This window comes from Pagrus major, chromosome 23, assembly GCF_040436345.1.
Source record: "Pagrus major chromosome 23, Pma_NU_1.0".
NCBI lineage: Eukaryota > Metazoa > Chordata > Actinopteri > Spariformes > Sparidae > Pagrus > Pagrus major.
Window position 1 is genome coordinate 28863103 of NC_133237.1, and position 26145 is coordinate 28889247.

At 43.5% G+C, this 26145-nt stretch overlaps 2 protein-coding genes across 3 annotated transcripts; one reads left to right on the top strand and one right to left on the bottom strand.

Moving 5' to 3' along the window:
* On the top strand, nt 1-19911 carry abi3a (ABI family, member 3a). 2 transcript variants are annotated; one of them, XM_073493673.1, is made up of 12 exons: nt 190-270; nt 1187-1320; nt 5680-5850; nt 6594-6782; nt 10599-10657; nt 10798-10851; nt 12004-12317; nt 12622-12771; nt 12869-13003; nt 13403-13501; nt 16715-16843; nt 18291-19911. In XM_073493673.1, the coding sequence occupies exons 2-12, from the start codon at nt 1189-1191 to the stop codon at nt 18452-18454; spliced, it is 1596 nt and encodes a 531-aa protein (XP_073349774.1). In that variant the 5' UTR covers nt 190-270; nt 1187-1188; the 3' UTR covers nt 18455-19911. The 2 variants fall into 2 exon arrangements, with proteins under 2 accessions (XP_073349773.1, XP_073349774.1); XM_073493672.1 differs by lacking the exons at nt 12869-13003; nt 13403-13501 and having other exon boundaries at nt 1-270.
* Nucleotides 19912-23896: 3985 nt separating this feature from the next.
* On the bottom strand, nt 23897-26037 carry LOC141020022 (interferon a3-like). Its single transcript, XM_073495055.1, has 5 exons — nt 25915-26037; nt 25579-25653; nt 25050-25202; nt 24105-24182; nt 23897-24016 (listed from the first exon to the last, which is right to left on the bottom strand). The coding sequence occupies exons 1-5, from the start codon at nt 26035-26037 to the stop codon at nt 23897-23899; spliced, it is 549 nt and encodes a 182-aa protein (XP_073351156.1).
* Between the last annotated feature and the right edge of the window lie 108 nt (nt 26038-26145).

Consider the following 26145-nt stretch of genomic DNA (forward strand, 5'->3'; position numbering starts at 1 on the left):
GAAACAGGTTGATGTTTGAGACACTCAGAGGACAGACAGACACTCAGAGGACAGAGAGACACTCAGAGGACAGACAGACACTCAGAGGACAGACAGACACTCAGAGGACAGACAGACACTCAGAGGACAGACAGACACTCAGAGGACAGACAGAGACACTCAGAGGACAGAGAGACACTCAGAGGACAGACAGACACTCAGAGGACAGAGAGACATCATCAGAGCTTCAACTTCTTCTGAGTCCATCTTTTTTCCTCTCCGCAGCTTCAGGTGAGTTTTTAAAGTTGATTCAGTTCCGCTCTCATCACTTCTTCTTTAATTAATCTTAATGAGATAAAACCGCGTCACGTGCACGACTTTAAACATCATTTAGGGATCATGAGCGGTGACCGTCAGTGTGACGTCACCTCAGAGTTAAACTGACTTCGGGCTTCCTGTTTAAATCTTTGGCTTCATCAGTACAAGTACTGTGTGAGTACTGTGATCTAGTATTCACAGACTGATAGTCTTTAGAAGTACTTCTCTCAGTTAAAGAACACAAGTGTAGTCTGCAACATGTGAAGTAAAATAAAAGTACTTGTTCTGCAACATGGGCCTGTCAGTTACAGTATTCTGTAGTGTATCATTGTAGTATTATCAGTAGTAATAACTCATACACGAGTCAGCAGCCTGCCGCTGTTGTAGCTGCTCATTTAATCAGTAATGTGTAACTGCAGCTGTAAGATTAATGTGGTGCAGTAAAAGTACTGTGTTTCCCAAAGTATAAAGAAGCATTAAATGGAAATACTCAGTACAGTACAGATAAATGTACTTTAGTTACTTTAAACTGATACCGAAGTTGTTCATTTGTTCTGTCCAGAGTCGATTTAACTTCATCTGAGTTGTGATCAATTCTGTGTGAAAGGAAACAAACACGAGTACACGCTGTAATACTATCTGCTAATACTATCTGCTAATACTATCTGCTAATACTATCTGCTAATACTATCTGCTAATACTATCTGCTAATACTATCTACTAATACTATCTGCTAATACTATCTGCTAATACTATCTGCTAATACTATCTGCTAATACTATCTACTAATACTATCTGCTAATACTATCTACTAATACTATCTGCTAATACTATGTGTGTATTTTTACTGGCCTGGACCGACACTGACTCTGATGTGTCTCTTACTCAGTGATGAAGGAGCTCAACTACAAAGACGAGGTGATGAAGATCATGGAGGAAGCTCCAGGCGCCAGAAAGGCTCTGCTGGAAAACTACGACAACCTGCTGAGTGTGGCCGACTACTGCTACAACAACTATGTACAGGTCAGTGCTACTACTGCTACTGCTACTGCTACTACTACTGCTACTGCTACTGCTACAACAACTATGTACAGGTCAGTGCTACTACTGCTACTGCTACTACTACTGCTACTGCTCTTACTGCTGCTACTGCTACTACTACTGCTACTGCTACTACTGCAACAACAACTATGAACAGGTCGGTGCTACTGCTACTACTACTGTACTACTACTACTGCTGCTACTGCTACTGCTACTGCTACTACTGCTACTGCTACTACTGCTACAACAACTATGTACAGGTCAGTGCTACTACTGCTACTGCTACTGCTACTACTACTGCTACTGCTACTGCTACAACAACTATGTACAGGTCAGTGCTACTACTGCTACTGCTACTGCTACTACTACTGCTACTGCTCTTACTGCTGCTACTGCTACTGCTACTGCAACTACTGCTACTGCTCTTACTGCTACTACTGCTACTGCTACTGCTACTGCTCTTACTGCTACTACTGCTACTGCTACTGCTACTGCTACTGCAACTACTGCTACTACTACTGCTACTGCTACTGCTACTGCTCTTACTGCTGCTACTGCTCTTACTGCTGCTACTGCTACTGCTACTACTACTGCTACTGCTCTTACTGCTACTACTGCTACTACTACTGCTACTACTGCTACTACTACTGCTACTGCTCTTACTGCTGCTACTGCTACTACTACTGCTACTGCTACTGCTACTACTGCAACAACAACTATGAACAGGTCGGTGCTACTGCTACTACTACTGTACTACTACTACTGCTGCTACTGCTACTGCTACTACTGCTACTGCTACTACTGCTACAACAACTATGTACAGGTCAGTGCTACTACTGCTACTGCTACTGCTACTACTACTGCTACTGCTACTGCTACAACAACTATGTACAGGTCAGTGCTACTACTGCTACTGCTACTACTACTGCTACTGCTCTTACTGCTGCTACTGCTACTACTACTGCTACTGCTACTACTGCAACAACAACTATGAACAGGTCGGTGCTACTGCTACTACTACTGTACTACTACTACTGCTGCTACTGCTACTGCTACTGCTACTACTGCTACTGCTACTACTGCTACAACAACTATGTACAGGTCAGTGCTACTACTGCTACTGCTACTGCTACTACTACTGCTACTGCTACTGCTACAACAACTATGTACAGGTCAGTGCTACTACTGCTACTGCTACTGCTACTACTACTGCTACTGCTCTTACTGCTGCTACTGCTACTGCTACTGCAACTACTGCTACTGCTCTTACTGCTACTACTGCTACTGCTACTGCTACTGCTCTTACTGCTACTACTGCTACTGCTACTGCTACTGCTACTGCAACTACTGCTACTACTACTGCTACTGCTACTGCTACTGCTCTTACTGCTGCTACTGCTCTTACTGCTGCTACTGCTACTACTACTGCTACTGCTCTTACTGCTACTACTGCTACTACTACTGCTACTACTGCTACTACTACTGCTACTGCTCTTACTGCTGCTACTGCTACTACTACTGCTACTGCTACTGCTACTACTGCAACAACAACTATGAACAGGTCGGTGCTACTGCTACTACTACTGTACTACTACTACTGCTGCTACTGCTACTGCTACTACTGCTACTGCTACTACTGCTACAACAACTATGTACAGGTCAGTGCTACTACTGCTACTGCTACTGCTACTACTACTGCTACTGCTACTGCTACAACAACTATGTACAGGTCAGTGCTACTACTGCTACTGCTACTGCTACTACTACTGCTACTGCTCTTACTGCTGCTACTGCTACTGCTACTGCAACTACTGCTACTGCTCTTACTGCTACTACTGCTACTGCTACTGCTACTGCTACTACTGCTACTGCTACTGCTACTGCTACTGCAACTACTGCTACTACTACTGCTACTGCTACTACTGCTACTGCTACTGCTACTACTGCTACTGCTACTACTGCTACTGCTACTGCTACTGCTACTGCAACTACTGCTACTACTACTGCTACTGCTACTACTGCTACTGCTACTGCTACTGCTACTACTGCTACTGCTACTGCTACTGCAACTACTGCTACTGCTACTGCAACAACTGCTACAACAACTATGTACAGGTCAGTGCTACTACTGCTACTGCTACTGCAACTACTGCTACTGCTCTTACTGCTGCTACTGCTACTACTACTGCTACTACTGCTACTGCTACTACTGCTACTGCTACTGCTGCTACTGCTACTGCTACTGCTACTACTGCTACTGCTACTGCTGCTACTGCTACTGCTACTGCAACTACTGCTACTGCTCTTACTGCTGCTACTGCTACTGCAACTACTGCTACTGCTCTTACTGCTGCTACTGCTACTGCTACTACTACTGCTACTACTGCTACTGCTACTACTACTGCTACTACTGCTACTGCTACTGCTACTACTGCTACTACTGCTACTACTACTGCTACTGCAACTACTGCTACTGCTACTGCTACTACTGCTACTACTGCTACTGCAACTACTGCTACTGCAACTACTGCTACTACTACTGCTACTACTGCTACTGCAACTACTGCTACTGCTACTGCTACTACTGCTACTACTGCTACTGCAACTACTGCTACTGCTCTTACTGCTGCTACTGCTACTGCTACTACTGCTACTGCTACTACTGCTACTACTACTACTACTGCTACTGCTCTTACTGCTGCTACTGCTACTACTGCTACTGCTCTTACTGCTGCTACTGCTACTACTACTGCTACTACTACTGCTACTGCTGCTGCTGCTACTACTACTGCTACTACTACTGCTCTCACTGCTGCTACTGCTACTACTACTGCTACTGCTGCTGCTGCTACTACTGCTACTGCTACTGCTACTGCTACTACTGCTACTACTACTGCTACTGCTCTTACTGCTGCTACTGCTACTACTGCTACTGCTCTTACTGCTGCTACTGCTACTACTACTGCTACTACTGCTACTACTACTGCTACTACTGCTACTGTAACTACTGCTACTGCTACTACTGCTACTGCAACCACCGCTACTGCTACTGCTACTGCTCTTACTGCTGCTACTGCTACTACTGCTACTGCTCTTACTGCTGCTACTGCTACTACTACTGCTACTACTACTGCTACTGCTGCTGCTGCTACTACTACTGCTACTACTACTGCTCTCACTGCTGCTACTGCTACTACTACTGCTACTGCTGCTGCTGCTACTACTGCTACTGCTACTACTGCTACTACTACTGCTACTGCTCTTACTGCTGCTACTGCTACTACTGCTACTGCTCTTACTGCTGCTACTGCTACTACTACTGCTACTACTGCTACTACTACTGCTACTACTGCTACTGTAACTACTGCTACTGCTACTACTGCTACTGCAACCACCGCTACTGCTACTGCTACTGCTCTTACTGCTGCTACTGCTACTACTACTGCTACTACTGCTACTACTACTGCTACTGCTCTTACTGCTGCTACTGCTACTACTACTACTAGTGCTACTGCTCTTACTGCTGCTACTGCTACTACTACTGCTACTGCTACTACTGCTACTGCTACTGCTACTACTGCTACTACTGCTACTACTACTGCTACTGCTCTTACTACTGCTACTGTTACTGTACTACTACTACTTCTGCTACTGCTACTACTACTACTACTAATAGTACTACTACTGCTACTACTACTACTGCTACTACTACTGCTCTTACTGCTGCTACTGCTACTACTACTGCTACTACTGCTACTACTACTGCTACTGCTCTTACTGCTGCTACTGCTACTACTACTACTAGTGCTACTGCTCTTACTGCTGCTACTGCTACTACTACTGCTACTGCTACTACTGCTACTGCTACTGCTACTACTGCTACTACTGCTACTACTACTGCTACTGCTCTTACTACTGCTACTGTTACTGTACTACTACTACTTCTGCTACTGCTACTACTACTACTACTAATAGTACTACTACTGCTGCTGCTGCTACTACTGTGCAATGCTAAGCTAACCCCTCCCGTCTCCAGACTTTGTGCTAAGCTAAGCTAACCCCTCCTGTCTCCAGACTTTGTGCTAATTTGCACCTCATGTAAATACTGTAAATATCTTTTTAGTTTATTATTCTATTTAATTCTATCTGACTTGTTTGTGTCTGTGTACAGCTACTCCACTTTAATTGACCCCCGGGCACAAATAAAGTTTTTTGAATTGAATTGAATTGAAACTAAGCTAACTCCTCCTGTTTCCAGACTTTGTGCTAAGCTAAGCTAGCCCCTCCTGTTTCCAGACTTTGTGCTAAGCTAAGCTAACCCCTTCTGTCTGTGTGAGTCAGTCAGGTGATGGCAGCATGAAGGCGTTGGAGGAAACTAAGAAGTTCACCACCCAATCACTGGCCAGCGTCGCCTACCAGATCAGCACGCTGGCCAACAGCGTGCTGAGTCTCCTCGACGCTCAGACCAATCAACTTCGTCACATGGAGTCTTCCATCAACCTCATTGGTCAGGTGAGCCCCACCTCCTCTGTGACAGCAGGTGATTAAAGGTCTGGTTACCTGCAGAACCTTTAGAACCCAAACAGACGCTGAGTGTGTTTGTTCCCTCTGACTGTGTGCTTAGAATACAGATCATCACTGTGTGTGTGTGTGTGTGTGTGTGTGTGTGTGTGTGTGTGAGAGAGTGTGTGTGTGTGTCTGTGTGTGTGTGTGCGTAGGCCTCAGTGAATAAATGGAGCTTCTGTTCTGCGTCTGCTTTGTGTTCATTAACAAACTACTGCGAGCGGCGCTGTGGAGTGAAGCTCCTCCTCCTCAGATGTCTTCAGAGCTCCAGTGTTGATCTCAGATGTTGTCGTGTCGTTTCAAACAGGTTTTATTGTGATGATTGTTTGATCTGGATCGGGACACAGTTAGAGTTTGATGAGATAACAGCAGAATCTTTTACACCTCTGGACTCAGCCAATTATCATTATTGATTAAACTGCACTGTATGTATTGATAGTTTGAATAATATTTTAATAATTAAAATGTCCGAAAAGAGTCCAAAACCTAGAGATAATCAGTTGGACACGTTATCAGAAAAGCAGAGGCCTGAAGTGTGAGATGATGTATTGTGATCTTTAACTTTCATTTAATTATAAGTGTATTAAAAATAAATAGGTAGTTTTTAAGACAAGCGGCTGATAAACGGACTCGTTATTCGGTTCCTCTGCTTTAACGTTCTCACACATTCTGTTTCATGTCGTCCTCCTCAGACGGTGGAGATGCACAAAGAAAAGGTTTCTCGAAGAGAGATCGGTGTCTTCACGGCGGTGAGACGAGTCCCACGCAGCCACAAGATCCTCCCTCCTTCTCAACCGCCTGCTGGTACACAGCCCCGCCCACCGTACAGCCGCCGACCAATCAACTACCAGCAGCTGGACGGCCTGGGCCACGGCATGAAGGTCTGTCTCACACACACGATCATATTAACCAAGAGCTGTGTCAGTGTCTTTCTGACTGTTTTTGGTCTTAAACCAGTGCAGAAGTTCCATCAGAAAACTGTCAATTTAGTGCTGCTAATTCAAACATGTTAAACACATTGGTTAAAAATGGGCTGTGAGTGTTGGTGTGAATCAGTATGATCAAGAAAAGTCAAACAGAGCAGCTCAACAAGAAGAAGAAGCCAAAATAAAAACAAAAGCAGAAGTGAAGTGTTGTAGCAGCAGCAGCGTCTGCTGTGGAGGAGTCGCTGACAGGAAGTGAAGCCGCTGCAGTGAACCACAAAAAAGAAGTGAAGCTGCTGTGAAAGTTCCTCATTGAAACTTCAGTTCTCTTCACTGTGAACTGAGATTCTGACAGAGCTGCTGCAGGATTAGTTCCTTCTTAGAGTCTCCGGCCTGCAGCTCTACTGCTGCAAACTGCGAACTACTGCAAACAACTGATAACTACTGCTGCAAACTGCGAACTACTGCAAACAACTGATAACTACTGCAAACAACTGATAACTACTGCTGCAAACTGCGAACTACTGCAAACAACTGATAACTACTGCTGCAAACTGCGAACTACTGCAAACAACTGATAACTACTGCAAACAACTGATAACTACTGCAAACAACTGATAACTACTGCGAACTACTGCGAACTACTGATAACTACTGATAACTACTGCGAACTACTGCAAACAACTGATAACTACTGATAACTACTGCAAACTACTACGAACTACTGCAAACAACTGATAACTACTGATAACTACTGCAAACTACTGCAAACAACTGATAACTACTGCAAACAACTGATAACTACTGCAAACAACTGATAACTACTGCGAACTACTGCGAACTACTGCGAACTACTGATAACTACTGATAACTACTGCGAACTACTGCAAACAACTGATAACTACTGATAACTACTGCAAACTACTACGAACTACTGCAAACAACTGATAACTACTATAAACTACTGCAAACAACTGATAACTACTGATAACTACTGCAAACTACTGCAAACTACTGCGAACTACTGCAAACAACTGCAAACTACTGATAACTACTGATAACTACTGCAAACTACTGCAAACTACTGCAAACCACTGCAAACTACTGATAACTACTGATAACTACTATAAACTATTGCAAACAACTGCAAACAACTGATAACTACTGATAACTACTATAAACTACTGCGAACTACTGCAAACAACTGATAACTACTGCAAACAACTGCAAACTACTACAAACTACTGATAATTACAGAGAACTACAGAGAACTAGAGAAGGCAAGTTCTGAAGAACTTGCGGTTGTGAATGCTCCCTGTTGAGAAGCTGACGCCAAATGCGGATTGCTGGCGTTGAAAATGTTGATTAAAGTCCAGAATATCTAAAAACTGTGAAATAATTTAGGGTTTGTTGAAAAGCTGAGGCCAAACTGAATTGGTGACTTGAATTTATTTGAGGTCTCGTCTGAAGACAGCGAAGCTTCCTAATAGTTGGGTGAGAATGAAGGATTAAAAATAGAATATAAGCTGTGAGCCAAACAGGAGTATGAAGAGATGTGACAGTGAGAATGAATCAAATACTCTGAATGGGACTGAAAAGTGAAATAAATGTCAATGTATCAGTGTTTGGGAACATTTAAATATTTAGATGGAGATTCTGGCTTGAATGAATGAAAAGATAACAGTTAAATATAGTTACAATGTTTGGAAATATAGTCTGTATATCACTGTGTGTATTAAATTGACTCATTGATAAATCTGTCTCTCTCTGCGTTGGCCCAATTGATCTCGGTTGCCACGGTGATGGTAACCAGGGTGGTCACGGTAACGGACTGTGAGAGTTGATTTAATAGTGATTTTAGCTGAGGCTCACCTCACACTAACATGCTTCTCCCTGCAAAACAGTAACTGCTATCACTCAAATAATGATATGGTCGAAACTATGAGAGTCTTGTAAACATTTAGGGAATTTTTTGTGTGTGTGTGGTCAAAAATGTGTCTTGTGGAGCAGTTCAGAAAAGTGGATGTGTTCGCCTGCCTCCAGATATTTTTCCTATCAGTTTCATGGGAGTTAATGCGGCAGTTGGTCGGTGTTCCTGTCAGTTAAACGCCCACAGAGCCAAAAGTTTTTGTCCGATTGCCTCCAGAGAACCACTCTAGCGACCAGCACGAGTTTTCCTACAAGCTGATGTTGTCATTTTTCTGCTGGAGTGAAAATTGTGGACGCAAGTGCGAGTTGAAGACGAGGTTTTGTGAATTTTTTTGAGCTGCTCCCCACTCTGTCAGTTGGCTCCTGCACTCTGGCTGTCAACATTCCACCACATACACACCAATGCAAAAATCTGAAAGTGGCTGAAAAGTTACCGATGTTTGAACTGCGCCTGTGCAAAAAGTATGAATGCTGTGAGAAAGAAGAATACAGGCTTGAATGTAGACAAATAGTGGAATATTTCAGAGTTCGAATGGAGTTTCTATCTGGAAGTGTGAATGACTACATGAGCTTTGAAAATGCTTGAAAAAGTGTGAAATGTGGGATTTTTTGAACATCCCGTCATCTTGAATGGAAAAAAATGGCCGAAAAACGTTGAATATCTCTGAAAGTATGAACGATATGAATGAGACAAATGGACGCGGTCGATTCCCAATTGAGATGAATATTTGGTGTTTGAATGGAGTGAATACGTTGAAAAATGTTGAAGGAGTTAAGGGCCAAACTTTCTGACCCGGAAGATATAATAATAAAACAGAAGAACATTGTGAAGCCTCCTGCGCTCACAACCAACCACTGCAGCCCGAACCCTGAACCCTGAACCCTGAACCCTGAACCCTGAACTCTGAACTCTGAACCCTGAACCCTGAACCCTGAACCCTGAACCCTGAACTCTGAACCCTGAACCCTGAACCCTGAACTCTGAACCCTGAACTCTGAACCCTGAACCCTGAACCCTGAACTCTGAACTCTGAACCCTGAACTCTGAACCCTGAACTCTGAACCCTGAACCCTGAACCCTGAACTCTGAACCCTGAACCCTGAACCCTGAACTCTGAACCCTGAACCCTGAACCCTGAACTCTGAACCCTGAACCCTGAACTCTGAACCCTGACAAGCCAACTGGTGCAGCTCAACAACATTCATCAGACTTCATATTTCAGTTTGTTCGGTGGATCTGGATCACGGTGGATCTGGATCACGGTGGATCTGGATCACGGTGGATCTGGATCACGGTGGATCTGGATCATCACATCAGACTCGTTCAAATATATTTTACATGTTAAAAACAAACAGGCTTTCACTCAGGTTCATTTCACTGAATCTTTAAAGGGCTGGAGGCAGAACACACAGAATTAATATGATAATTATATTCTGAGGTTTTTATCTGAAGTGAACATAGTTTATTTTTTAACTCCTGAAATCAGTCAGAAGTCTCGTCTCTGCCAGAACAACCAGAAACTCACTGAGTGGAAACATGTGAAACTGTCCTTTAACCAGCCTCTTATTGTCTCAGCAGAGACACACACACACACACACACACACACACACACACAGACATCCACACACACAGACACACACACACACACACACATCCACACACACAGACACACACACACACACACACACACACACAGCCTTTGTTGAGCGTGGGAAAACATTTAGAGAGACTAATTAGAGCTGCTGAGGCCTGAGAGGCTCTATTGATGCCCCCCCACACACACACATACATACAGTAACACACACACTCATTAACACACACTCGTGTCTCTCTGCCCCCCCCAGGTCTCTGGGAAACAGCCGGACCGAACAGGAACGATCCGTAAACATGGAGCCTCCACCAGGTTCTTTGATTCTGCTGAGTTTCTGCTAATGACAACTTCCTGTTTCACATCCAGCGTCTGTAACAGGAAGTCTCACTCTGTGTGTGTGTGTGTGTGTGTGTGTGTGTGTGTGTGTGTGTGTGTGTGTGTGTGTGTTTCAGGTCCAACAAAGCTCCGGAGCCGGTCCAGTGCCCAGTGGCGCCCCCTGTCAGCGGGTAATAACCGTCTTTGTGGAGACTGTGTGAGAGTTAACACCCGGCTTCAGGGTTCAGGTTAGATCAGGTCCAGGTTGGATCAGGTTCAGGTTGGATCAGGTTCAGGTTAGATCAGGTTCAGGTTAGATCAGGTCCAGGTTGGATCAGGTTCAGGTTAGATCAGGTCCAGGTTGGATCAGGTCCAGGTTGGATCAGGTTCAGGTTAGATCAGGTCCAGGTTGGATCAGGTCCAGGTTAGATCAGGTTCAGGTTAGATCAGGTCCAGGTTGGATCAGGTCCAGGTTGGATCAGGTTCAGGTTAGATCAGGTCCAGGTTGGATCAGGTTCAGGTTAGATCAGGTTCAGGTTAGATCGGGTCCAGGTTGGATCAGGTTCAGGTTGGATCAGGTCCTGGTTAGACCGGGTCCAGGTTGGATCGGGTTCAGGTTGGATCAGGTCCAGGTTAGATCAGGTCCAGGTTGGATCAGGTCCAGGTTGGATCAGGTCCAGGTTAGATCAGGTTCAGGTTGGATCAGGTCCAGGTTGGATCAGGTCCAGGTTAGATCAGGTCCAGGTTGGATCAGGTCCAGGTTGGATCAGGTCCAGGTTAGATCAGGTTCAGGTTGGATCAGGTCCAGGTTGGATCAGGTCCAGGTTGGATCAGGTTCAGGTTGGATCAGGTCCAGGTTAGATCAGGTCCAGGTTGGATCAGGTTCAGGTTGGATCAGGTCCAGGTTAGATCAGGTCCAGGTTGGATCAGGTCCAGGTTGGATCAGGTCCAGGTTAGATCAGGTCCAGGTTAGATCAGGTCCAGGTTGGATCAGGTCCCGGTTGGATCAGGTCCAGGTTAGAGTGTCAGGTCAGAGACTCTTAATGTTTCAGGTTGATTTTCACATTAAAAGCCTCTGAGAAGTTTAAGATGAGCACCCAGCAGACAGTTCTGCCTGGTTTCACCTCTCAGGCTGCCGTACCTTAATGATGAAGGTTGCTGGGGCAGTAAGCAGAGAGGAAGAGAGGAATAGCTAACAGCTAACACTGTTAGCTAACAGTGTTAGCTGTTAGCTAACACTGTTAGCTAACAGTGTTAGCACTTATAGAGCTGACTGCACGTTGACGGTGTAAATAACGTCCTTTTAGCTTTTTAAATTTTATTTATTGATTACCGTCTCTCAGCTCCAGTTTTGGGAAACCTGTTGCTCCGCCCACCATCCCCACCACCTGTCCGCCTCCACCTGAGTGTGACATCATCACCAGTCTGCTGGACGATGCCCCGCCTCCTCCTCCTCCGCCCCCTATAGCGAATGAAAAGCCAGCTCAGGACAATGAGGTCACCAACACCTCGGCCGTGCCGCCACCACCTCCTCCACCACCGTCAGGAGCGATGGTGGCTCCTACCCCTCCGCCACCACCACCTCCCCCCCCTCCTTCTGTGGCTCTGACCAATCACAGCTCTCCACCGCCGGCTCCACCTCTCAGCCTAGAGACAGGTGAGGTGCTTCTGACCGAAATATGTCAATGGATGTTACAATGACGATTCAATCTAGTCGACATTCGTCCAGATCAGTTCAGCCTGGTTTAGATAAACCTGGTTTAGATAAACCTGGATTATTGAAATCTGGATTTGTTACGAGGTTAAAATGTTGGAAATAATAGTCATGGAAACATCATATAAACCTGGAGTAGTTAAAATCCTTCTTGGTCTTAATTTCCTGTGAGCTCGCTCAGTGTAAATCTATCATTGGTCAAACTGAGTGACATCATGATGACATCACATCTTTTCTGTCTCCTCAGTGGTGGAAGAGAACAGCTTCCCCCCTCCTTCTCCTCCCCCTCCTCCTCCCCCCTCTGATGATGATGGCTTCCCTCCGCTGCCCAATGACAGCTCAGAACTGTCAGCCCCGCCCCCTCCTCCTCCTCCAACACCTGGCCAGGAAGTAGATGGTACCTGTCTGTCTGTCTGTCAGTGGCTTCAGTTTTTGTGCTTCTTCTTCTCTGATGTTTTCCTCTCAGTTTGTTCTTCTGTGGTGTTTTTCTTCAGTGACCCTCCAGTCCCGGAGGAGTCGCCGCCGTCGCTCACCCCCCACCACTCGCTCTGTCTCTCTGAGGGTCCGCTCTGGCCCCGCCTCCCGCTGCCGCTACACGCGCTCTCTCTTCCTGCCCGCTGTCCAATCATGTAAGCCCACAGAGGATGGCGCTGTCATCCAATAGAAACTCTAAAAAAAAGTCTTCCCATTATCACCACACCTGAAGGACACAGATAGATTAATACTTTCATTTGTCATACAACACCGTAAGGGGTTCCAGTAGTCATTGAGAAAGTTCTAAAGGTCCTTGAAGAGGTCATAGTGTCATAAGTTAAAAGTTTCCTTGAGGAGGTTCAATCAGTCCCTGAGTTCCTGACCCAAGGATCCTAGAGTCCTTGAGTCCTGGAGAAGGTTCCAGGAATGTTCCAAGCATTTATTAAACCCTCCACAGATTGTCTATGAGGCAGATGATCACTCCTTATATAAACACCACTGTGAGCCCCCAAAGTAATGCTGACTCAGATTCTGTCTGTCTGTCTGTCTGTCAGTAATGATCCCTCCTCCTCCCCCCTACCCTCCCCCCCACGCTCCTCACCCCTCATCTCCCTCGCCTCGGCTCTGCTTACCTGCTCGCCTCGAACACCTGGGTAAGAAAATACTGTTGTTACTCTGTAGTTACAGTCTGTTACTATGTAGTTGCAGTCTGTTACTCTGTAGTTGCAGTCTGTTACTCTGTAGTTGCAGTCTGTTACTCTGTAGTTACAGTCTGTTACTCTGTAGTTAGTCTGTTACTCTGTTACTCTGTAGTTAGTCTGTTACTCTGTAGTTGCAGTCTGTTACTATGTAGTTACAGTCTGTTACTCTGTAGTTACAGTCTGTTACTCTGTAGTTGCAGTCTGTTACTATGTAGTTACAGTCTGTTACTCTGTAGTTGCAGTCTGTTACTATGTAGTTACAGTCTGTTACTCTGTAGTTACAGTCTGTTACTCTGTAGTTGCAGTCTGTTACTCTGTAGTTGCAGTCTGTTACTATGTAGTTACAGTCTGTTACTCTGTAGTTACAGTCTGTTACTCTGTAGTTGCAGTCTGTTACTCTGTAGTTGCAGTCTGTTACTATGTAGTTACAGTCTGTTACTCTGTAGTTACAGTCTGTTACTATGTAGTTGCAGTCTGTTACTCTGTAGTTACAGTCTGTTACTATGTAGTTACAGTCTGTTACTCTGTAGTTACAGTCTGTTACTCTGTAGTTGCAGTCTGTTACTTTGTAGTTAGTCTGTTACTCTGTAGTTGCAGTCGGTTACTCTGTAGTTAGTCTGTTACTCTGTAGTTGCAGTCTGTTACTCTGTAGTCACAGTCTGTTACTCTGTAGTCACAGTCTGTTACTCTGTAGTTACAGTCTGTTACTCTGTAGTTGCAGTCTGTTACTCTGTAGTTAGTCTGTTACTCTGTAGTTGCAGTCTGTTACTCTGTAGTCACAGTCTGTTACTCTGTAGTTACAGTCTGTTACTATGTAGTTACAGTCTGTTACTCTGTAGTTAGTCTGTTACTCTGTAGTTACAGTCTGTTACTCTGTAGTTGCAGTCTGTTACTCTGTAGTTAGTCTGTTACTCTGTAGTTGCAGTCTGTTACTCTGTAGTTGCAGTCTGTTACTTTGTAGTTACAGTCTGTTACTCTGTAGTTACAGTCTGTTACTCTGTAGTTAGTCTGTTACTCTGTAGTTGCAGTCTGTTACTTTGTAGTTGCAGTCTGTTACTCTGTAGTTAGTCTGTTACTCTGTAGTTGCAGTCTGTTACTCTGTAGTTGCAGTCTGTTACTTTGTAGTTACAGTCTGTTACTCTGTAGTTGCAGTCTGTTACTTTGTAGTTACAGTCTGTTACTCTGTAGTTGCAGTCTGTTACTCTGTAGTTACAGTCTGTTACTCTGTAGTTGCAGTCTGTTACTCTGTAGTTAGTCTGTTACTCTGTAGTTGCAGTCTGTTACTCTGTAGTTGCAGTCTGTTACTCTGTAGTCACAGTCTGTTACTCTGTAGTCACAGTCTGTTACTCTGTAGTTACAGTCTGTTACTCTGTAGTTGCAGTCTGTTACTCTGTAGTTAGTCTGTTACTCTGTAGTTGCAGTCTGTTACTCTGTAGTCACAGTCTGTTACTCTGTAGTTACAGTCTGTTACTATGTAGTTACAGTCTGTTACTCTGTAGTTAGTCTGTTACTCTGTAGTTACAGTCTGTTACTCTGTAGTTGCAGTCTGTTACTCTGTAGTTAGTCTGTTACTCTGTAGTTGCAGTCTGTTACTCTGTAGTTGCAGTCTGTTACTTTGTAGTTACAGTCTGTTACTCTGTAGTTACAGTCTGTTACTATGTAGTTGCAGTCTGTTACTCTGTAGTTACAGTCTGTTACTATGTAGTTACAGTCTGTTACTATGTAGTTGCAGTCTGTTACTCTGTAGTTGCAGTCTGTTACTATGTAGTTCCAGTCTGTTACTCTGTAGTTACAGTCTGTTACTCTGTAGTTACAGTCTGTTACTCTGTAGTTAGTCTGTTACTCTGTAGTTGCAGTCTGTTACTCTGTAGTTGCAGTCTGTTACTCTGTAGTTACAGTCTGTTACTCTGTAGTTAGTCTGTTACTCTGTAGTTACAGTCTGTTACTATGTAGTTACAGTCTGTTACTCTGTAGTTAGTCTGTTACTCTGTAGTTACAGTCTGTTACTCTGTAGTTGCAGTCTGTTACTATGTAGTTACAGTCTGTTACTCTGTAGTTAGTCTGTTACTCTGTAGTTGCAGTCTGTTACTCTGTAGTTACAGTCTGTTACTCTGTAGTTACAGTCTGTTACTATGTAGTTGCAGTCTGTTACTCTGTAGTTGCAGTCTGTTACTATGTAGTTCCAGTCTGTTACTCTGTAGTTACAGTCTGTTACTCTGTAGTTACAGTCTGTTACTCTGTAGTTAGTCTGTTACTCTGTAGTTGCAGTCTGTTACTCTGTAGTTGCAGTCTGTTACTCTGTAGTTACAGTCTGTTACTCTGTAGTTAGTCTGTTACTCTGTAGTTACAGTCTGTTACTCTGTAGTTGCAGTCTGTTACTCTGTAGTTACAGTCTGTTACTCTGTAGTTAGTCTGTTACTCTGTAGTTGCAGTCTGTTACTATGTAGTTACAGTCTGTTACTCTGTAGTTAGTCTGTTACTCTGTAGTTACAGTCTGTTACTCTGTAGTTGCAGTCTGTTACTCTGTAGTTACAGTCTGTTACTCTGTAGTTACAGTCTGTTACTCTGTAGTTACTCTGTCTGTTACTCTGTAGTTGCAGTCTGTTACTCTGTAGTTGCAGTCTGTTACTCTGTAGTTGCAGTCTGTTACTCTGTAGTTACAGTCTGTTACTCTGTAGTTACAGTCTGTTACTCTGTAGTTGCAGTTTGTTACTCTGTAGTTGCAGTCTGTTACTATGTAGTTACAGTCTGTTACTCTGTAGTTACAGTCTGTTACTCTGTAGTTACAGTCTGTTACTCTGTAGTTGCAGTTTGTTACTCTGTAGTTGCAGTCTGTTACTATGTAGTTACAGTCTGTTACTCTGTAGTTGCAGTCTGTTACTATGTAGTTACAGTCTGTTACTCTGTAGTTACAGTCTGTTACTCTGTAGTTACTCTGTCTGTTACTCTGTAGTTGCAGTCTGTTACCTAAAGTACTTGTTGTCCTGTTTATTATGACAACATCATACTATTACTGTAGTAACGCAGTAGTTCTACACATCAGAGTACATACACGACTCCAATAGCTCCAATCAGCTCTGCTGCTTTCTGTCAAAGCTCCGCCTCCTCAAACCTGATTGGCCCATTACAGCTGTCACTCACAGGAACTGTGTGCTGTTCACCTAGATCTAGAGATCCCAGCCCCACCCCCTCCTCTCCTATTGGCTGATGAGGGTGGTTTTGATGATGTCATGCCACCCCTCCCTCCCCCTGTGGACTACGACACCAACGCCCCCCCACACTACCTGGAGAAAGGTACCGTTACTACCAATACTACTACTACTACTACTACTGCTACTGCTGCTACTACTACTGTTACTACTGCTGCTACTGCTACTACTACTACTACTACTACTTCTACTACTATTACTGTTACTACCACTGCTACTGCTACTACTTCTACTACTACTACTGTTACTACTGCTACTGCTACTACTACTACTACTACTACTTCTACTGCTACTACTGTTACTACTACTGCTACTGCTACTACTGCTACTACTACTACTGTTACTACTACTGCTACTGCTACTACTGATACTACTACTACTACTACTGCTACTACTACTACTACTACTGCTGCTACTACTACTGCTGTTACTACTACTACTGCTACTACTGCTGCTGCTACTACTACTACTACTACTGCTACTACTGCTGCTACTACTACTACTGCTACTACTGCTACTACTACTACTGCTACTACTACTACTACTGTTACTACTACTACTGCTACTACTGCTACTACTGCTACTACTACTACTACAGTTACTACTACTGCTGCTACTACTGCTACTACTACTACTGCTACCACTGCTACTACTACTACTGTTACTACTACTGCTGCTACTACTGCTACTACTACTACTGCTACCGCTGCTACTACTACTGCTGTTACTACTACTGCTGCTACTACTGCTACTGCTACTACTACTACTACTGTTACTACTACTACTGCTACTACTGCTGATAGTACTACTGCTACTACTACTACTACTTCTACGATCAGACTAATATATACGCAGTATAGAGTTAGATACTGCAGCATTGTGTTAGATACTGCAGTATAGTGTTAGATACTGCAGTGTACTGTTAGATACTGCATTATAGTGTTATATACTGCAGTGTAGTGTTAGATACTGCAGTGTAGTGTTAGATAATGCAGTATAGTGTTAGATAATGCAGTATAGTGTTAGATACTGCAGTGTAGTGTTGGATACTGCAGTATAGTGTTAGATACTGCAGTGTACTGTTAGATACTGCAGTATAGTGTTAGATACTACAGTGTACTGTTAGATACTGCAGTATCTAACACTATACTGCAGTATAGTGTTAGATACTGCAGTGTACTGTTAGATACTGCAGTGTCTAACACTATACTGCAGTATAGTGTTAGATACTGCAGTGTACTGTTAGATACTGCATTATAGTGTTATATACTGCAGTGTAGTGTTAGATACTGCAGTGTAGTGTTAGATAATGCAGTATAGTGTTAGATAATGCAGTGTACTGTTAGATACTGCAGTGTAGTGTTGGATACTGCAGTATAGTGTTAGATACTACAGTGTAGTGTTGGATACTGCAGTATAGTGTTAGATACTGCAGTGTAGTGTTAGATACTGCAGTGTCTAACACTAAACTGCAGTATAGTGTTAGATACTGCAGTATTTGTCATCTGACTGCAGTTCTCCTGTGTGTCCAGTGGTGGCGCTGTACAACTACGAGGCCTCCAAACCCGATGACCTGTCGCTCACCGAGGGCGACATCATCTACCTGACCTGTCGCCATGACGACGGCTGGTGCGAAGGCGTCCTCAACAGCAACAGAGGCTTCTTCCCCGAAAACTACGTCCAATCATGTGACTAGACTGAAGCCCCACCCCCTCCCTGTGGCTCTGTTGCCATGGAGATTTTACAGTCAGTGTTACTCAGCTGTTGTCTGCTGCCTCCCAGAGGACAAACAGTTACTGCAGTTTGACTTTTTCATTTGTTTACTAAAAAATTATAAAAAATGATTAAACAATATAAACAGACAAATAAAAACAGCTTGTCAATCTACAAAAGCTCAAAACAAACCACGACTCCGTAAAATAAATATATACGTACAGAATAAAGTAGTGAAGTAGTGACGTCACTCTGACTCTCGTACAGCTCATCTGATCTGAGTGATAAACTTCCTGTAAATCTGAAATGAGTCGATGGTTTAAACAGCCTGATGAATCCTTCATCACTGAAACAGTTTTTAAAGCACAAATGCCAAAAATGTATCAGTTTCAGCTTCTTAAATATAAATATTGGCAAGTTTTCTTTGTTTTCTGTGACTTCCGTTGAACTCCTGATTAGTTTTAAAAATGAACTGATTCATAATTTTGTCTATAAAACAAACAACTTTTCTAAACATTGGTTCGTTCTCTTTCAACGGTCCCTTCAGTGGAGAGGATGATGATGAAGTCCAGAGTTCATAAACAATAAACAAGAAAACAACAGAAGATAAAATAAACTAAATATTTTAATTCCACTCGTAGAAACAATGGACAGAAATAAAACAAACAGGAAGTGACATCAGTAAGCTGTACAGGTGACAAACATCATAAACCCGGGTCACACATGGTCCAGATGTTGTGAAGACAAACAGACGTTAGCCGAACATCTTTCCAGTCCGTTCATCACACAGCAGCTCCAGACTTTAACCTTCAGATACAACAAGTCAGATTTAAAACAAGTGAAAGTAAAGAACTAAATGTGACGCGTCTGTCTGTAATCAGTATGAATACGATGAATCAGTAAAGCAGTTATTGTGTGTGTGAGGGATACAAATTATATTTAAAGAATAAAAGTTTAATTTAAGGAGACAGAAAATCATTTATTAATAATTTATGTTTAAAGTATAAAACTTAGATTTGCCTTTTTTTCTCTTCTGGTTAACAAACTGATTTTACAGCTGTAAATATCAAATGTAGAGTTTTTATTTTTATTCATCTTTTCTCTGATTGACACAGAACTTGAAGTATAGTTTACTGTGAACACTGCTGTACTTTTACTTCAATGAGATACTGAATGCAGCACTTTCCTTTGTAATGATGTATTATTCCAGTGTGCCTGTCAGGCTGAGCTGAGGGCTGCAGTACCCCCTGCAGGCCATAGACACAAACTACAGACTGAAGCTTCAAACTGTCGAACCATCAGTGTTCATTCATAGTGTTGTCACCGTGACGCGGTGTTGTTACTGCTCTGAATGTAGCAGTACAATTATTATTATTAATTAGTAATGTGACATCATCACTGTCTTCAAATGATCAATAAATGAATGAGTCTTTTAACTAAGTTGTGTAGTTTTGTCAGCTTTTATTAGCATTTCCTTGTTTGTTTCATGTTTTTGTTATTACCTTCACAATAAAACTGTGTTGTGGCCCGAAGGAAACGTTTCAGGGGCGTCCGACCAGCATGTTGCAAATAATCTCACACCAACACAAAAAATACAAACATTTAGATTTTGAATTTTAAAATATAAACAAGAAATTAGTATTAGAAACTAGAAGAATACAAACTGAGGTCGGAAACTAAAAGACTAAATGATGTAATATGAGTCCAATGACACGTTGGGGCCCCCTGAGGGAGGTTTCCTGCTGAGACTGCAAATCATCCTTTGGTTCTTTAAGGGGTCCACGTTTGTCTCTGGGGCAAAGTTTCCTGATTGTCTCTGAGGGGCCCCGCTGAGGACGGTTTGAGGTGGCAACAAAGACCTGTGTAGTACGTCTGTGGGAGGTTTAATGGTGCGTTCAGACTGAACGTGAAGAGAATATTCACCTCATGTTACTCTCGCAGCACCCAGCTGGTTGAGCTTCAGCATCTGGATGACGGCAGCTTCCGGCTCTACCTGAGGCCGACCGGTGTCCAAGACTCAGTCCGTCCATCCGTCTCCACTGAGTGGCAGCTTCTTAACAGGTGTGTTAAAATCAATAAATAGTAACTGTGAGCAGCAGGTAGACTGAATGAATCTGTCTCACCGCATCAGTCTGAACCAGAACAAAGAGGTTTCTCTGTGATCATCACAATGCTGCGTCAGGTCTGTCAGCCAGACGACACGTGAACTACTTTTAAATGTTTGTTCTCTGAATGGAGTTCGGATCGATCAGAGCTGTGCTGAGACATATTTCCATGACTTACCAGGTAGTCTGACTTGCTTGCTCACTTTTCTCCACAGCAGCTCCTTTCTGTCCTGTCTCTGTACAGCAGATGTGTTATCGTTCAGCTATGTGTGTCTGCAAACAGCCACGATTACTGATCATTATCCTCTCCTCCATTGCTGTTAATGAATGTTGGGATGCACAATATGTCATTTCTGCCACTAGAGACTCTCTATCCAATCGAAACAGAAGACGCTGCATGTTGTGTGGAGGGCCGGGTGGAGCAGGTGGGGGCAGTGCTGCTGAGAGTCGGTGCAGATCCAGACCTCCTGGAGAAATAAACACCTGGAGTCACATCAGATTCTCGGCTGACTGACGGGAGGAGAGCTCAGAGATTACTCTTGGACTTTGGGATTACTCAGTGGATTTCTCTTCACTCCTGTACAGTTCACAGTTCAGTGAATGAGCTGGACACATGGAGGATTTCCTCTCTGGCAGCACTTTCACTTTCACTTCTGACAACATCTGATTCTGATTCAGCCAATAGGAGCAGAGAGAAGCAGACAGCAGCAGTCTGATGCAGCTTCATCCTCATCTCAGTCAAGTCATAACAAGATAAACTGAGACTGACGCTCCAAACAGGTGAGACCTGTGCTGTAGAGCTGAGAGGCAGCACGACGAAGGTGATGATGATGATCATAATGATGATGATGGTCCACAGCCTGACTCAGAGACCATCTTGTGTCAGAACCGGTTCAGCTGACGAGTGGCTCATGAGGTCAGACAGCAGGATGTGACTTTTGAATCACTGTCTTTGTTTCCAGGTTGATGACATCATGAATGTTTCGACCCATCGGCAGTGCAGCATCGAGTTGGTCAATAAGAGCCGTGTGTACACACTGTGTAGCCCGAGGTGAGCATACAGAGAGGATCATTTCAGAGAGCTAAGCTAGCACGTTCCCCCTGCCTCCAGTCTTTGTGCTTAGCTAGGCTAAACACACCCTGTAGGTGTCTGTGGGCTGCTCCTCTGTCGCTCGTTGAATTAAAGTACATTACTGTGGATATCAGAAAAAAGAACCGTCGTCTGTCCCTCCCCTCCCGTCTGTCAGTCCAGTTCACTGCACAAAAAGACAGACTGTGTCTGATATTGGCGTTAAAGTTCTCCACAAACACGGCGAGAGGTGAAGACCAGTGATGAATTATCTGAGGTGAAGCAGCAGACAGCTCACAGCTACCTGTCACTCAAAGAGGCCACGCCCCTAATGATGCATCACTTTAAGCCTTTATATAATGTAAAGCAGTGAGTTATATAAAAGTTGTGATGAAGAGAGAAACTCTACAGAAACCAGCTGTAAACATGTTTATTTCTGCTGTAAAGTTTAACACGGACTCTTATTGACTCACTGTGGAGCCTCAAGTGGCCGTTAGAGGAACTGCAGTTTGTCACAGTGTTTTAAAAAGTCATACTTGAGTAAAAGTAAAGATATGTTGTTGAAATATTACTTTGGTAAAAGTTGAAGTCACCCAAACAAATAATAATTGAGTAAAAGTCTTAAAGTATCTGATATTTAATGTACTTAAGTATCAAAGTACCAGTAAAAGTAACTGATCCATATATTTTCATGTATAAACTGAAAACTGTGAGTCAGCTGATCAGCACAATCACTATTTTTTATCTGACTGATCATAAAATCAATTACTTTGGCTCTGATGCAGCATGTAATCTGTAAAGTGACTAGTAACTAAAGTCATCAGGTAAATGTAGTGGAGTAAAAAGTACAATATTTGTCTGAGGAGTGGAAGTATAAAGTAACAGAAAATGGAAATACTCAAGTACATTACAAGTACCTCAAAATTGTACTTAAGTACAGTACATGAGTAAATGTACTTAGTTACATTCCATCCCTGGTTCTTGGTTCCTCAGTGTTGGCCTCACTGATCGGGCTGTAGGATATCGCCCCCCACTGGACGTGTAATGAACTCAGTAAACTGTTCTGAGACGATGTCAACCTCCTCGTATTTCTGCTGTTGTTTGGTGAATGTATCAGAAAGTCATCAGTAATCCATTACTCTACACAGACAGTAATCCTGTGAAGTAACTGGTGAAGTAGATTACATTTTGGAGGTGTTTGTGTGTCAGTGTGTTTGTGAACAGTGGATCCTGTGAGACGCCTCTCCCACCAACACTCAGTCCCTGTGAGGCCGGCGCCGCTCTGTTTGTGAAGACTCGTCACGCCCTGCGTGGATCTGTCGGCGTCCTCACCTACGACCAGCTGAACGGGTCCGCTCAGACGTCTGAGGGAAAGATGGCCGTCATGTTCTCTGTTCCGTACGACTTCAACCTGTTCTCTAACTGGTTTGCAGTGGGAGTGTTTGAAATGACCGCAGCGTGTGATCGCAGCCTGTATGAGGAGATGTACTACAGAGCAGAGAGAGGGTTCGTCAGAGGCAGAGCTAAAGAGTCCAGTCTGACCTACAGAGGAGCAGCCGTCACCATCAGAGCCACCATGTCAGACAGTTATACACCTGTCGTCAAGGTGCAGGTGTGCAACAACTGAAGGATGAAGTGTCTTCAAACCCAGTCACCATTAATCCCTGTCAGCCCACCAAGTCCAGTTCATCTCCATAAATACATCACATTGTACATCATATAAACCTGTATGTATGTTTGTTTGCTGTGTCGAAATATTAAATTAAACTGACTGTGTGCAAAAACAATAAAGTTGAATTAAATCTATCAATTTTAATGTGATGAAACATTTTAGTTTTTACATTTTTTTTACTTAAAAACCTGATGACCCTGCACACACGTACGATACGTTTCAAATTATCCTGAGAATATTTACTCTGCGACAACAAAGAAAGAAAATGATTGAACTTGATCAGCTGCAGTCACGAGGTCGACGCGTCATCTGAGCTGCACGACAAATTTTATTCATCAAGTAACACCAGACTTTCAATAAACTGTTCACTACATAAATAAATATATAAATAAGATCAGATCATCAATTACAAAATTAATAAATATATAAATACGATCAGATTATCAATAAAAACATGACAATCAATAAATAAATAGGATGAGATTATCAATAGAAACATGATCACAGATCAATAAGTGTCTCGTGGAGCAGAGTTTGTCTCTCACAGAGAAACAGAATCAGACTCATGGATGAGACGTGTCAGAGCTGCTGCTGAGTCTTTGCAGAGCGCCTCCTGATGGACGCCACCAGCAGGTACAACCGGTCCAGGTGCAGTTTAGTTTCCTTCCGGATCAGCTCCCAGGACGCAGTACTACCACCCTGTACACACACAACTACAGTCAGTACTACTACTTTCAGCCAGTACACACAGTGATACAGCGAGTACTACAGCAGTACTTGTACTCACAGTGCGGTACACAGTACATGTCTCCAGCCTCCTGTAGTACTTCCTCAGTCTGCTGTCTGCTGAGCTGTTAGTCGACACCTGCAGACAGAAACACAGTGCAGATTGTTTCTCTGTGTTCACTTCAACACATTAAAGGAAACAAAGCGGAAACACAGAGGAGTTGAAGTGGCAGCTGAAGCATAAACACTGAGAGGAGTTGAAGTGGCAGCTGAAGCAGAAACACTGAGAGGAGCTGAAGTGGCAGCTGAAGCAGAAACACTGAGAGGAGCTGAAGTGGCAGCTGAAGCATAAACACTGAGAGGAGCTGAAGTGGCAGCTGAAGCAGAAACACTGACAGATGCTGAGTTTCAGTGTTTGTTGAAGTCAAACTGCTGAGAGGAGCTGAAGTGCAGTGAAAGGAGTTGACGTGTCAGTTGAAGTGATGAAGTCAGGTGACGTGTTGGTGGAAATATAAGAGGCTGCACGTCACTTCAAGTGTTAGCATGAAGGACTTCAGGTATCAGTTTAAGTGTCAGTGCTGAAAGGAGCTGAAACGTTATTCATGAAAAGAGCTGAAGTGTCAGTTGAAGTCCTGAAAGGAGGTGATGTGACAAGTCTGACAACTGAAAGAAAACAGTTGAACTGTTGACTGAAACACATGAGCTGAAGTGGTCAAAGGAGTTGAAGTGACAGTCAAAGTCTAAATACAGTTTCACTGAGTCTGACGCTACAGACGCTTCAACCCAAGAGTTTCAGCTGACGTGTTGGTACTGAAAGAAAATGAATACACATGAAGTGTGAGCAGAGAGAAGATGAATACACATGAAGTGTGAGCAGAGAGAAGATGAATACACATGAAGTGTGAGCAGAGAGAGAGAATATAAATACAGACAAAGTGTTTCTTGAAGTTAAAGGACTCGTGAAGTCCTGAAAGGAGTTGAAGCGTCCGTCTGTCTGTCTACTCACACAGGTGTTGAGTCCGTCTATCTGGCGGTCGATGACCGTCAGGAAGTGTTCGGTCTCGACGGTATCCCAGGTAGCGGAGGACAGGTTGTCATGGTGATAGAGATCAGAAATCAGCTCCAGACTGTCTCTGATGAAAACCAATTGAGACTCCACCTGGAGAGAGAGAGGGAGACAGGAGTGAATTCTAGCTTTCTGATTGGCTGATAGAGCTGATGTCATCAGTTGATGTGTTTGCATGTAAATGTGTCCTGAAGTGTGTCGGTGTGAACATGTGAAGAATAATAAAGGACCTGAACAACAGAAATGATCTGAAGGGAAAGTCAGTGAGCTCACTGCTGACAGTCTGCAGCTCAAACACTTCACTGAAAGGAGTTCAAGTGAAGCCGGAGACAACCAAACACTGAATACAGCTGAAGTGAAAGTGCTGAAGTGTCAGATTGACTGACTGACTGACTGACTGACTGACTGACTGACTTACTGACTGACTTACTTGATAATTGATTGATTGATTGATTGATGGATTGATTACCGTTTCATTACGGATCCTGTTGTAGAGTTTGTCTGGAAAGGGAACTGGACTCTCCTGATCAGTCAGCTGACCACCCTGAAACAACAACAGACATACATGTCAACATATAAATAAATATAAATATAGTTATTATTCACTGACACATGACACCTCCTGGAGAAACATTTGGAGCTCCTCAAGGACCTCACAGAGACTCTTAGCACATATTCAAGGAACTCTTTCAAAACCCACTGAACCTCTTCAACTACCCCTCAAACACCTTCAAGGACTCCTGGAGTCTCCGCCTGGACTCCTGGAGTCTCTTCCAGGACCTGGTGTGAGTGTATGTGGACTCACCATGAGGCGGATGTGTTTCAGAGAGGTCCTGCTCAGGTGAGCGTACTGTGTAAGCCAATCACAGCAGAGGACAGGAGTTAAGCTGCTGCAGAGGACGAGGAGCAGGCTGGTCCAGCTGAACATGATGATGATGATGATGATGATGATGATCAGATGATGATGATGCTGCTCTGCTGTGGGTCAGTGTGTCCAACATGCTGCTGATCTGTGTTCAGCTCTTTTTATTCCAGA

Bases quoted from the DNA above. Each gene is read 5' to 3' on its own strand.
- abi3a (XM_073493672.1), top strand. From the start codon at position 12: ATGTTTGAGACACTCAGAGGACAGACAGACACTCAGAGGACAGAGAGA. The intron at 271-1,186 runs GTGAGTTTTTAA...TCTCTTACTCAG, and splicing joins TTTCCTCTCCGCAGCTTCAG to TGATGAAGGAGCTCAACTAC. The intron at 10,658-10,797 runs GTTCTTTGATTC...TGTGTGTTTCAG, and splicing joins AAACATGGAGCCTCCACCAG to GTCCAACAAAGCTCCGGAGC.
- LOC141020022 (XM_073495055.1), bottom strand. From the start codon at position 26,037: ATGTTCAGCTGGACCAGCCTGCTCCTCGTCCTCTGCAGCAGCTTAACT. The intron at 25,654-25,914 runs GTGAGTCCACAT...TTGTTGTTTCAG, and splicing joins TGAAACACATCCGCCTCATG to GGTGGTCAGCTGACTGATCA. The intron at 24,017-24,104 runs GTGAGTACAAGT...GTGTGTGTACAG, and splicing joins CATGTACTGTGTACCGCACT to GGTGGTAGTACTGCGTCCTG.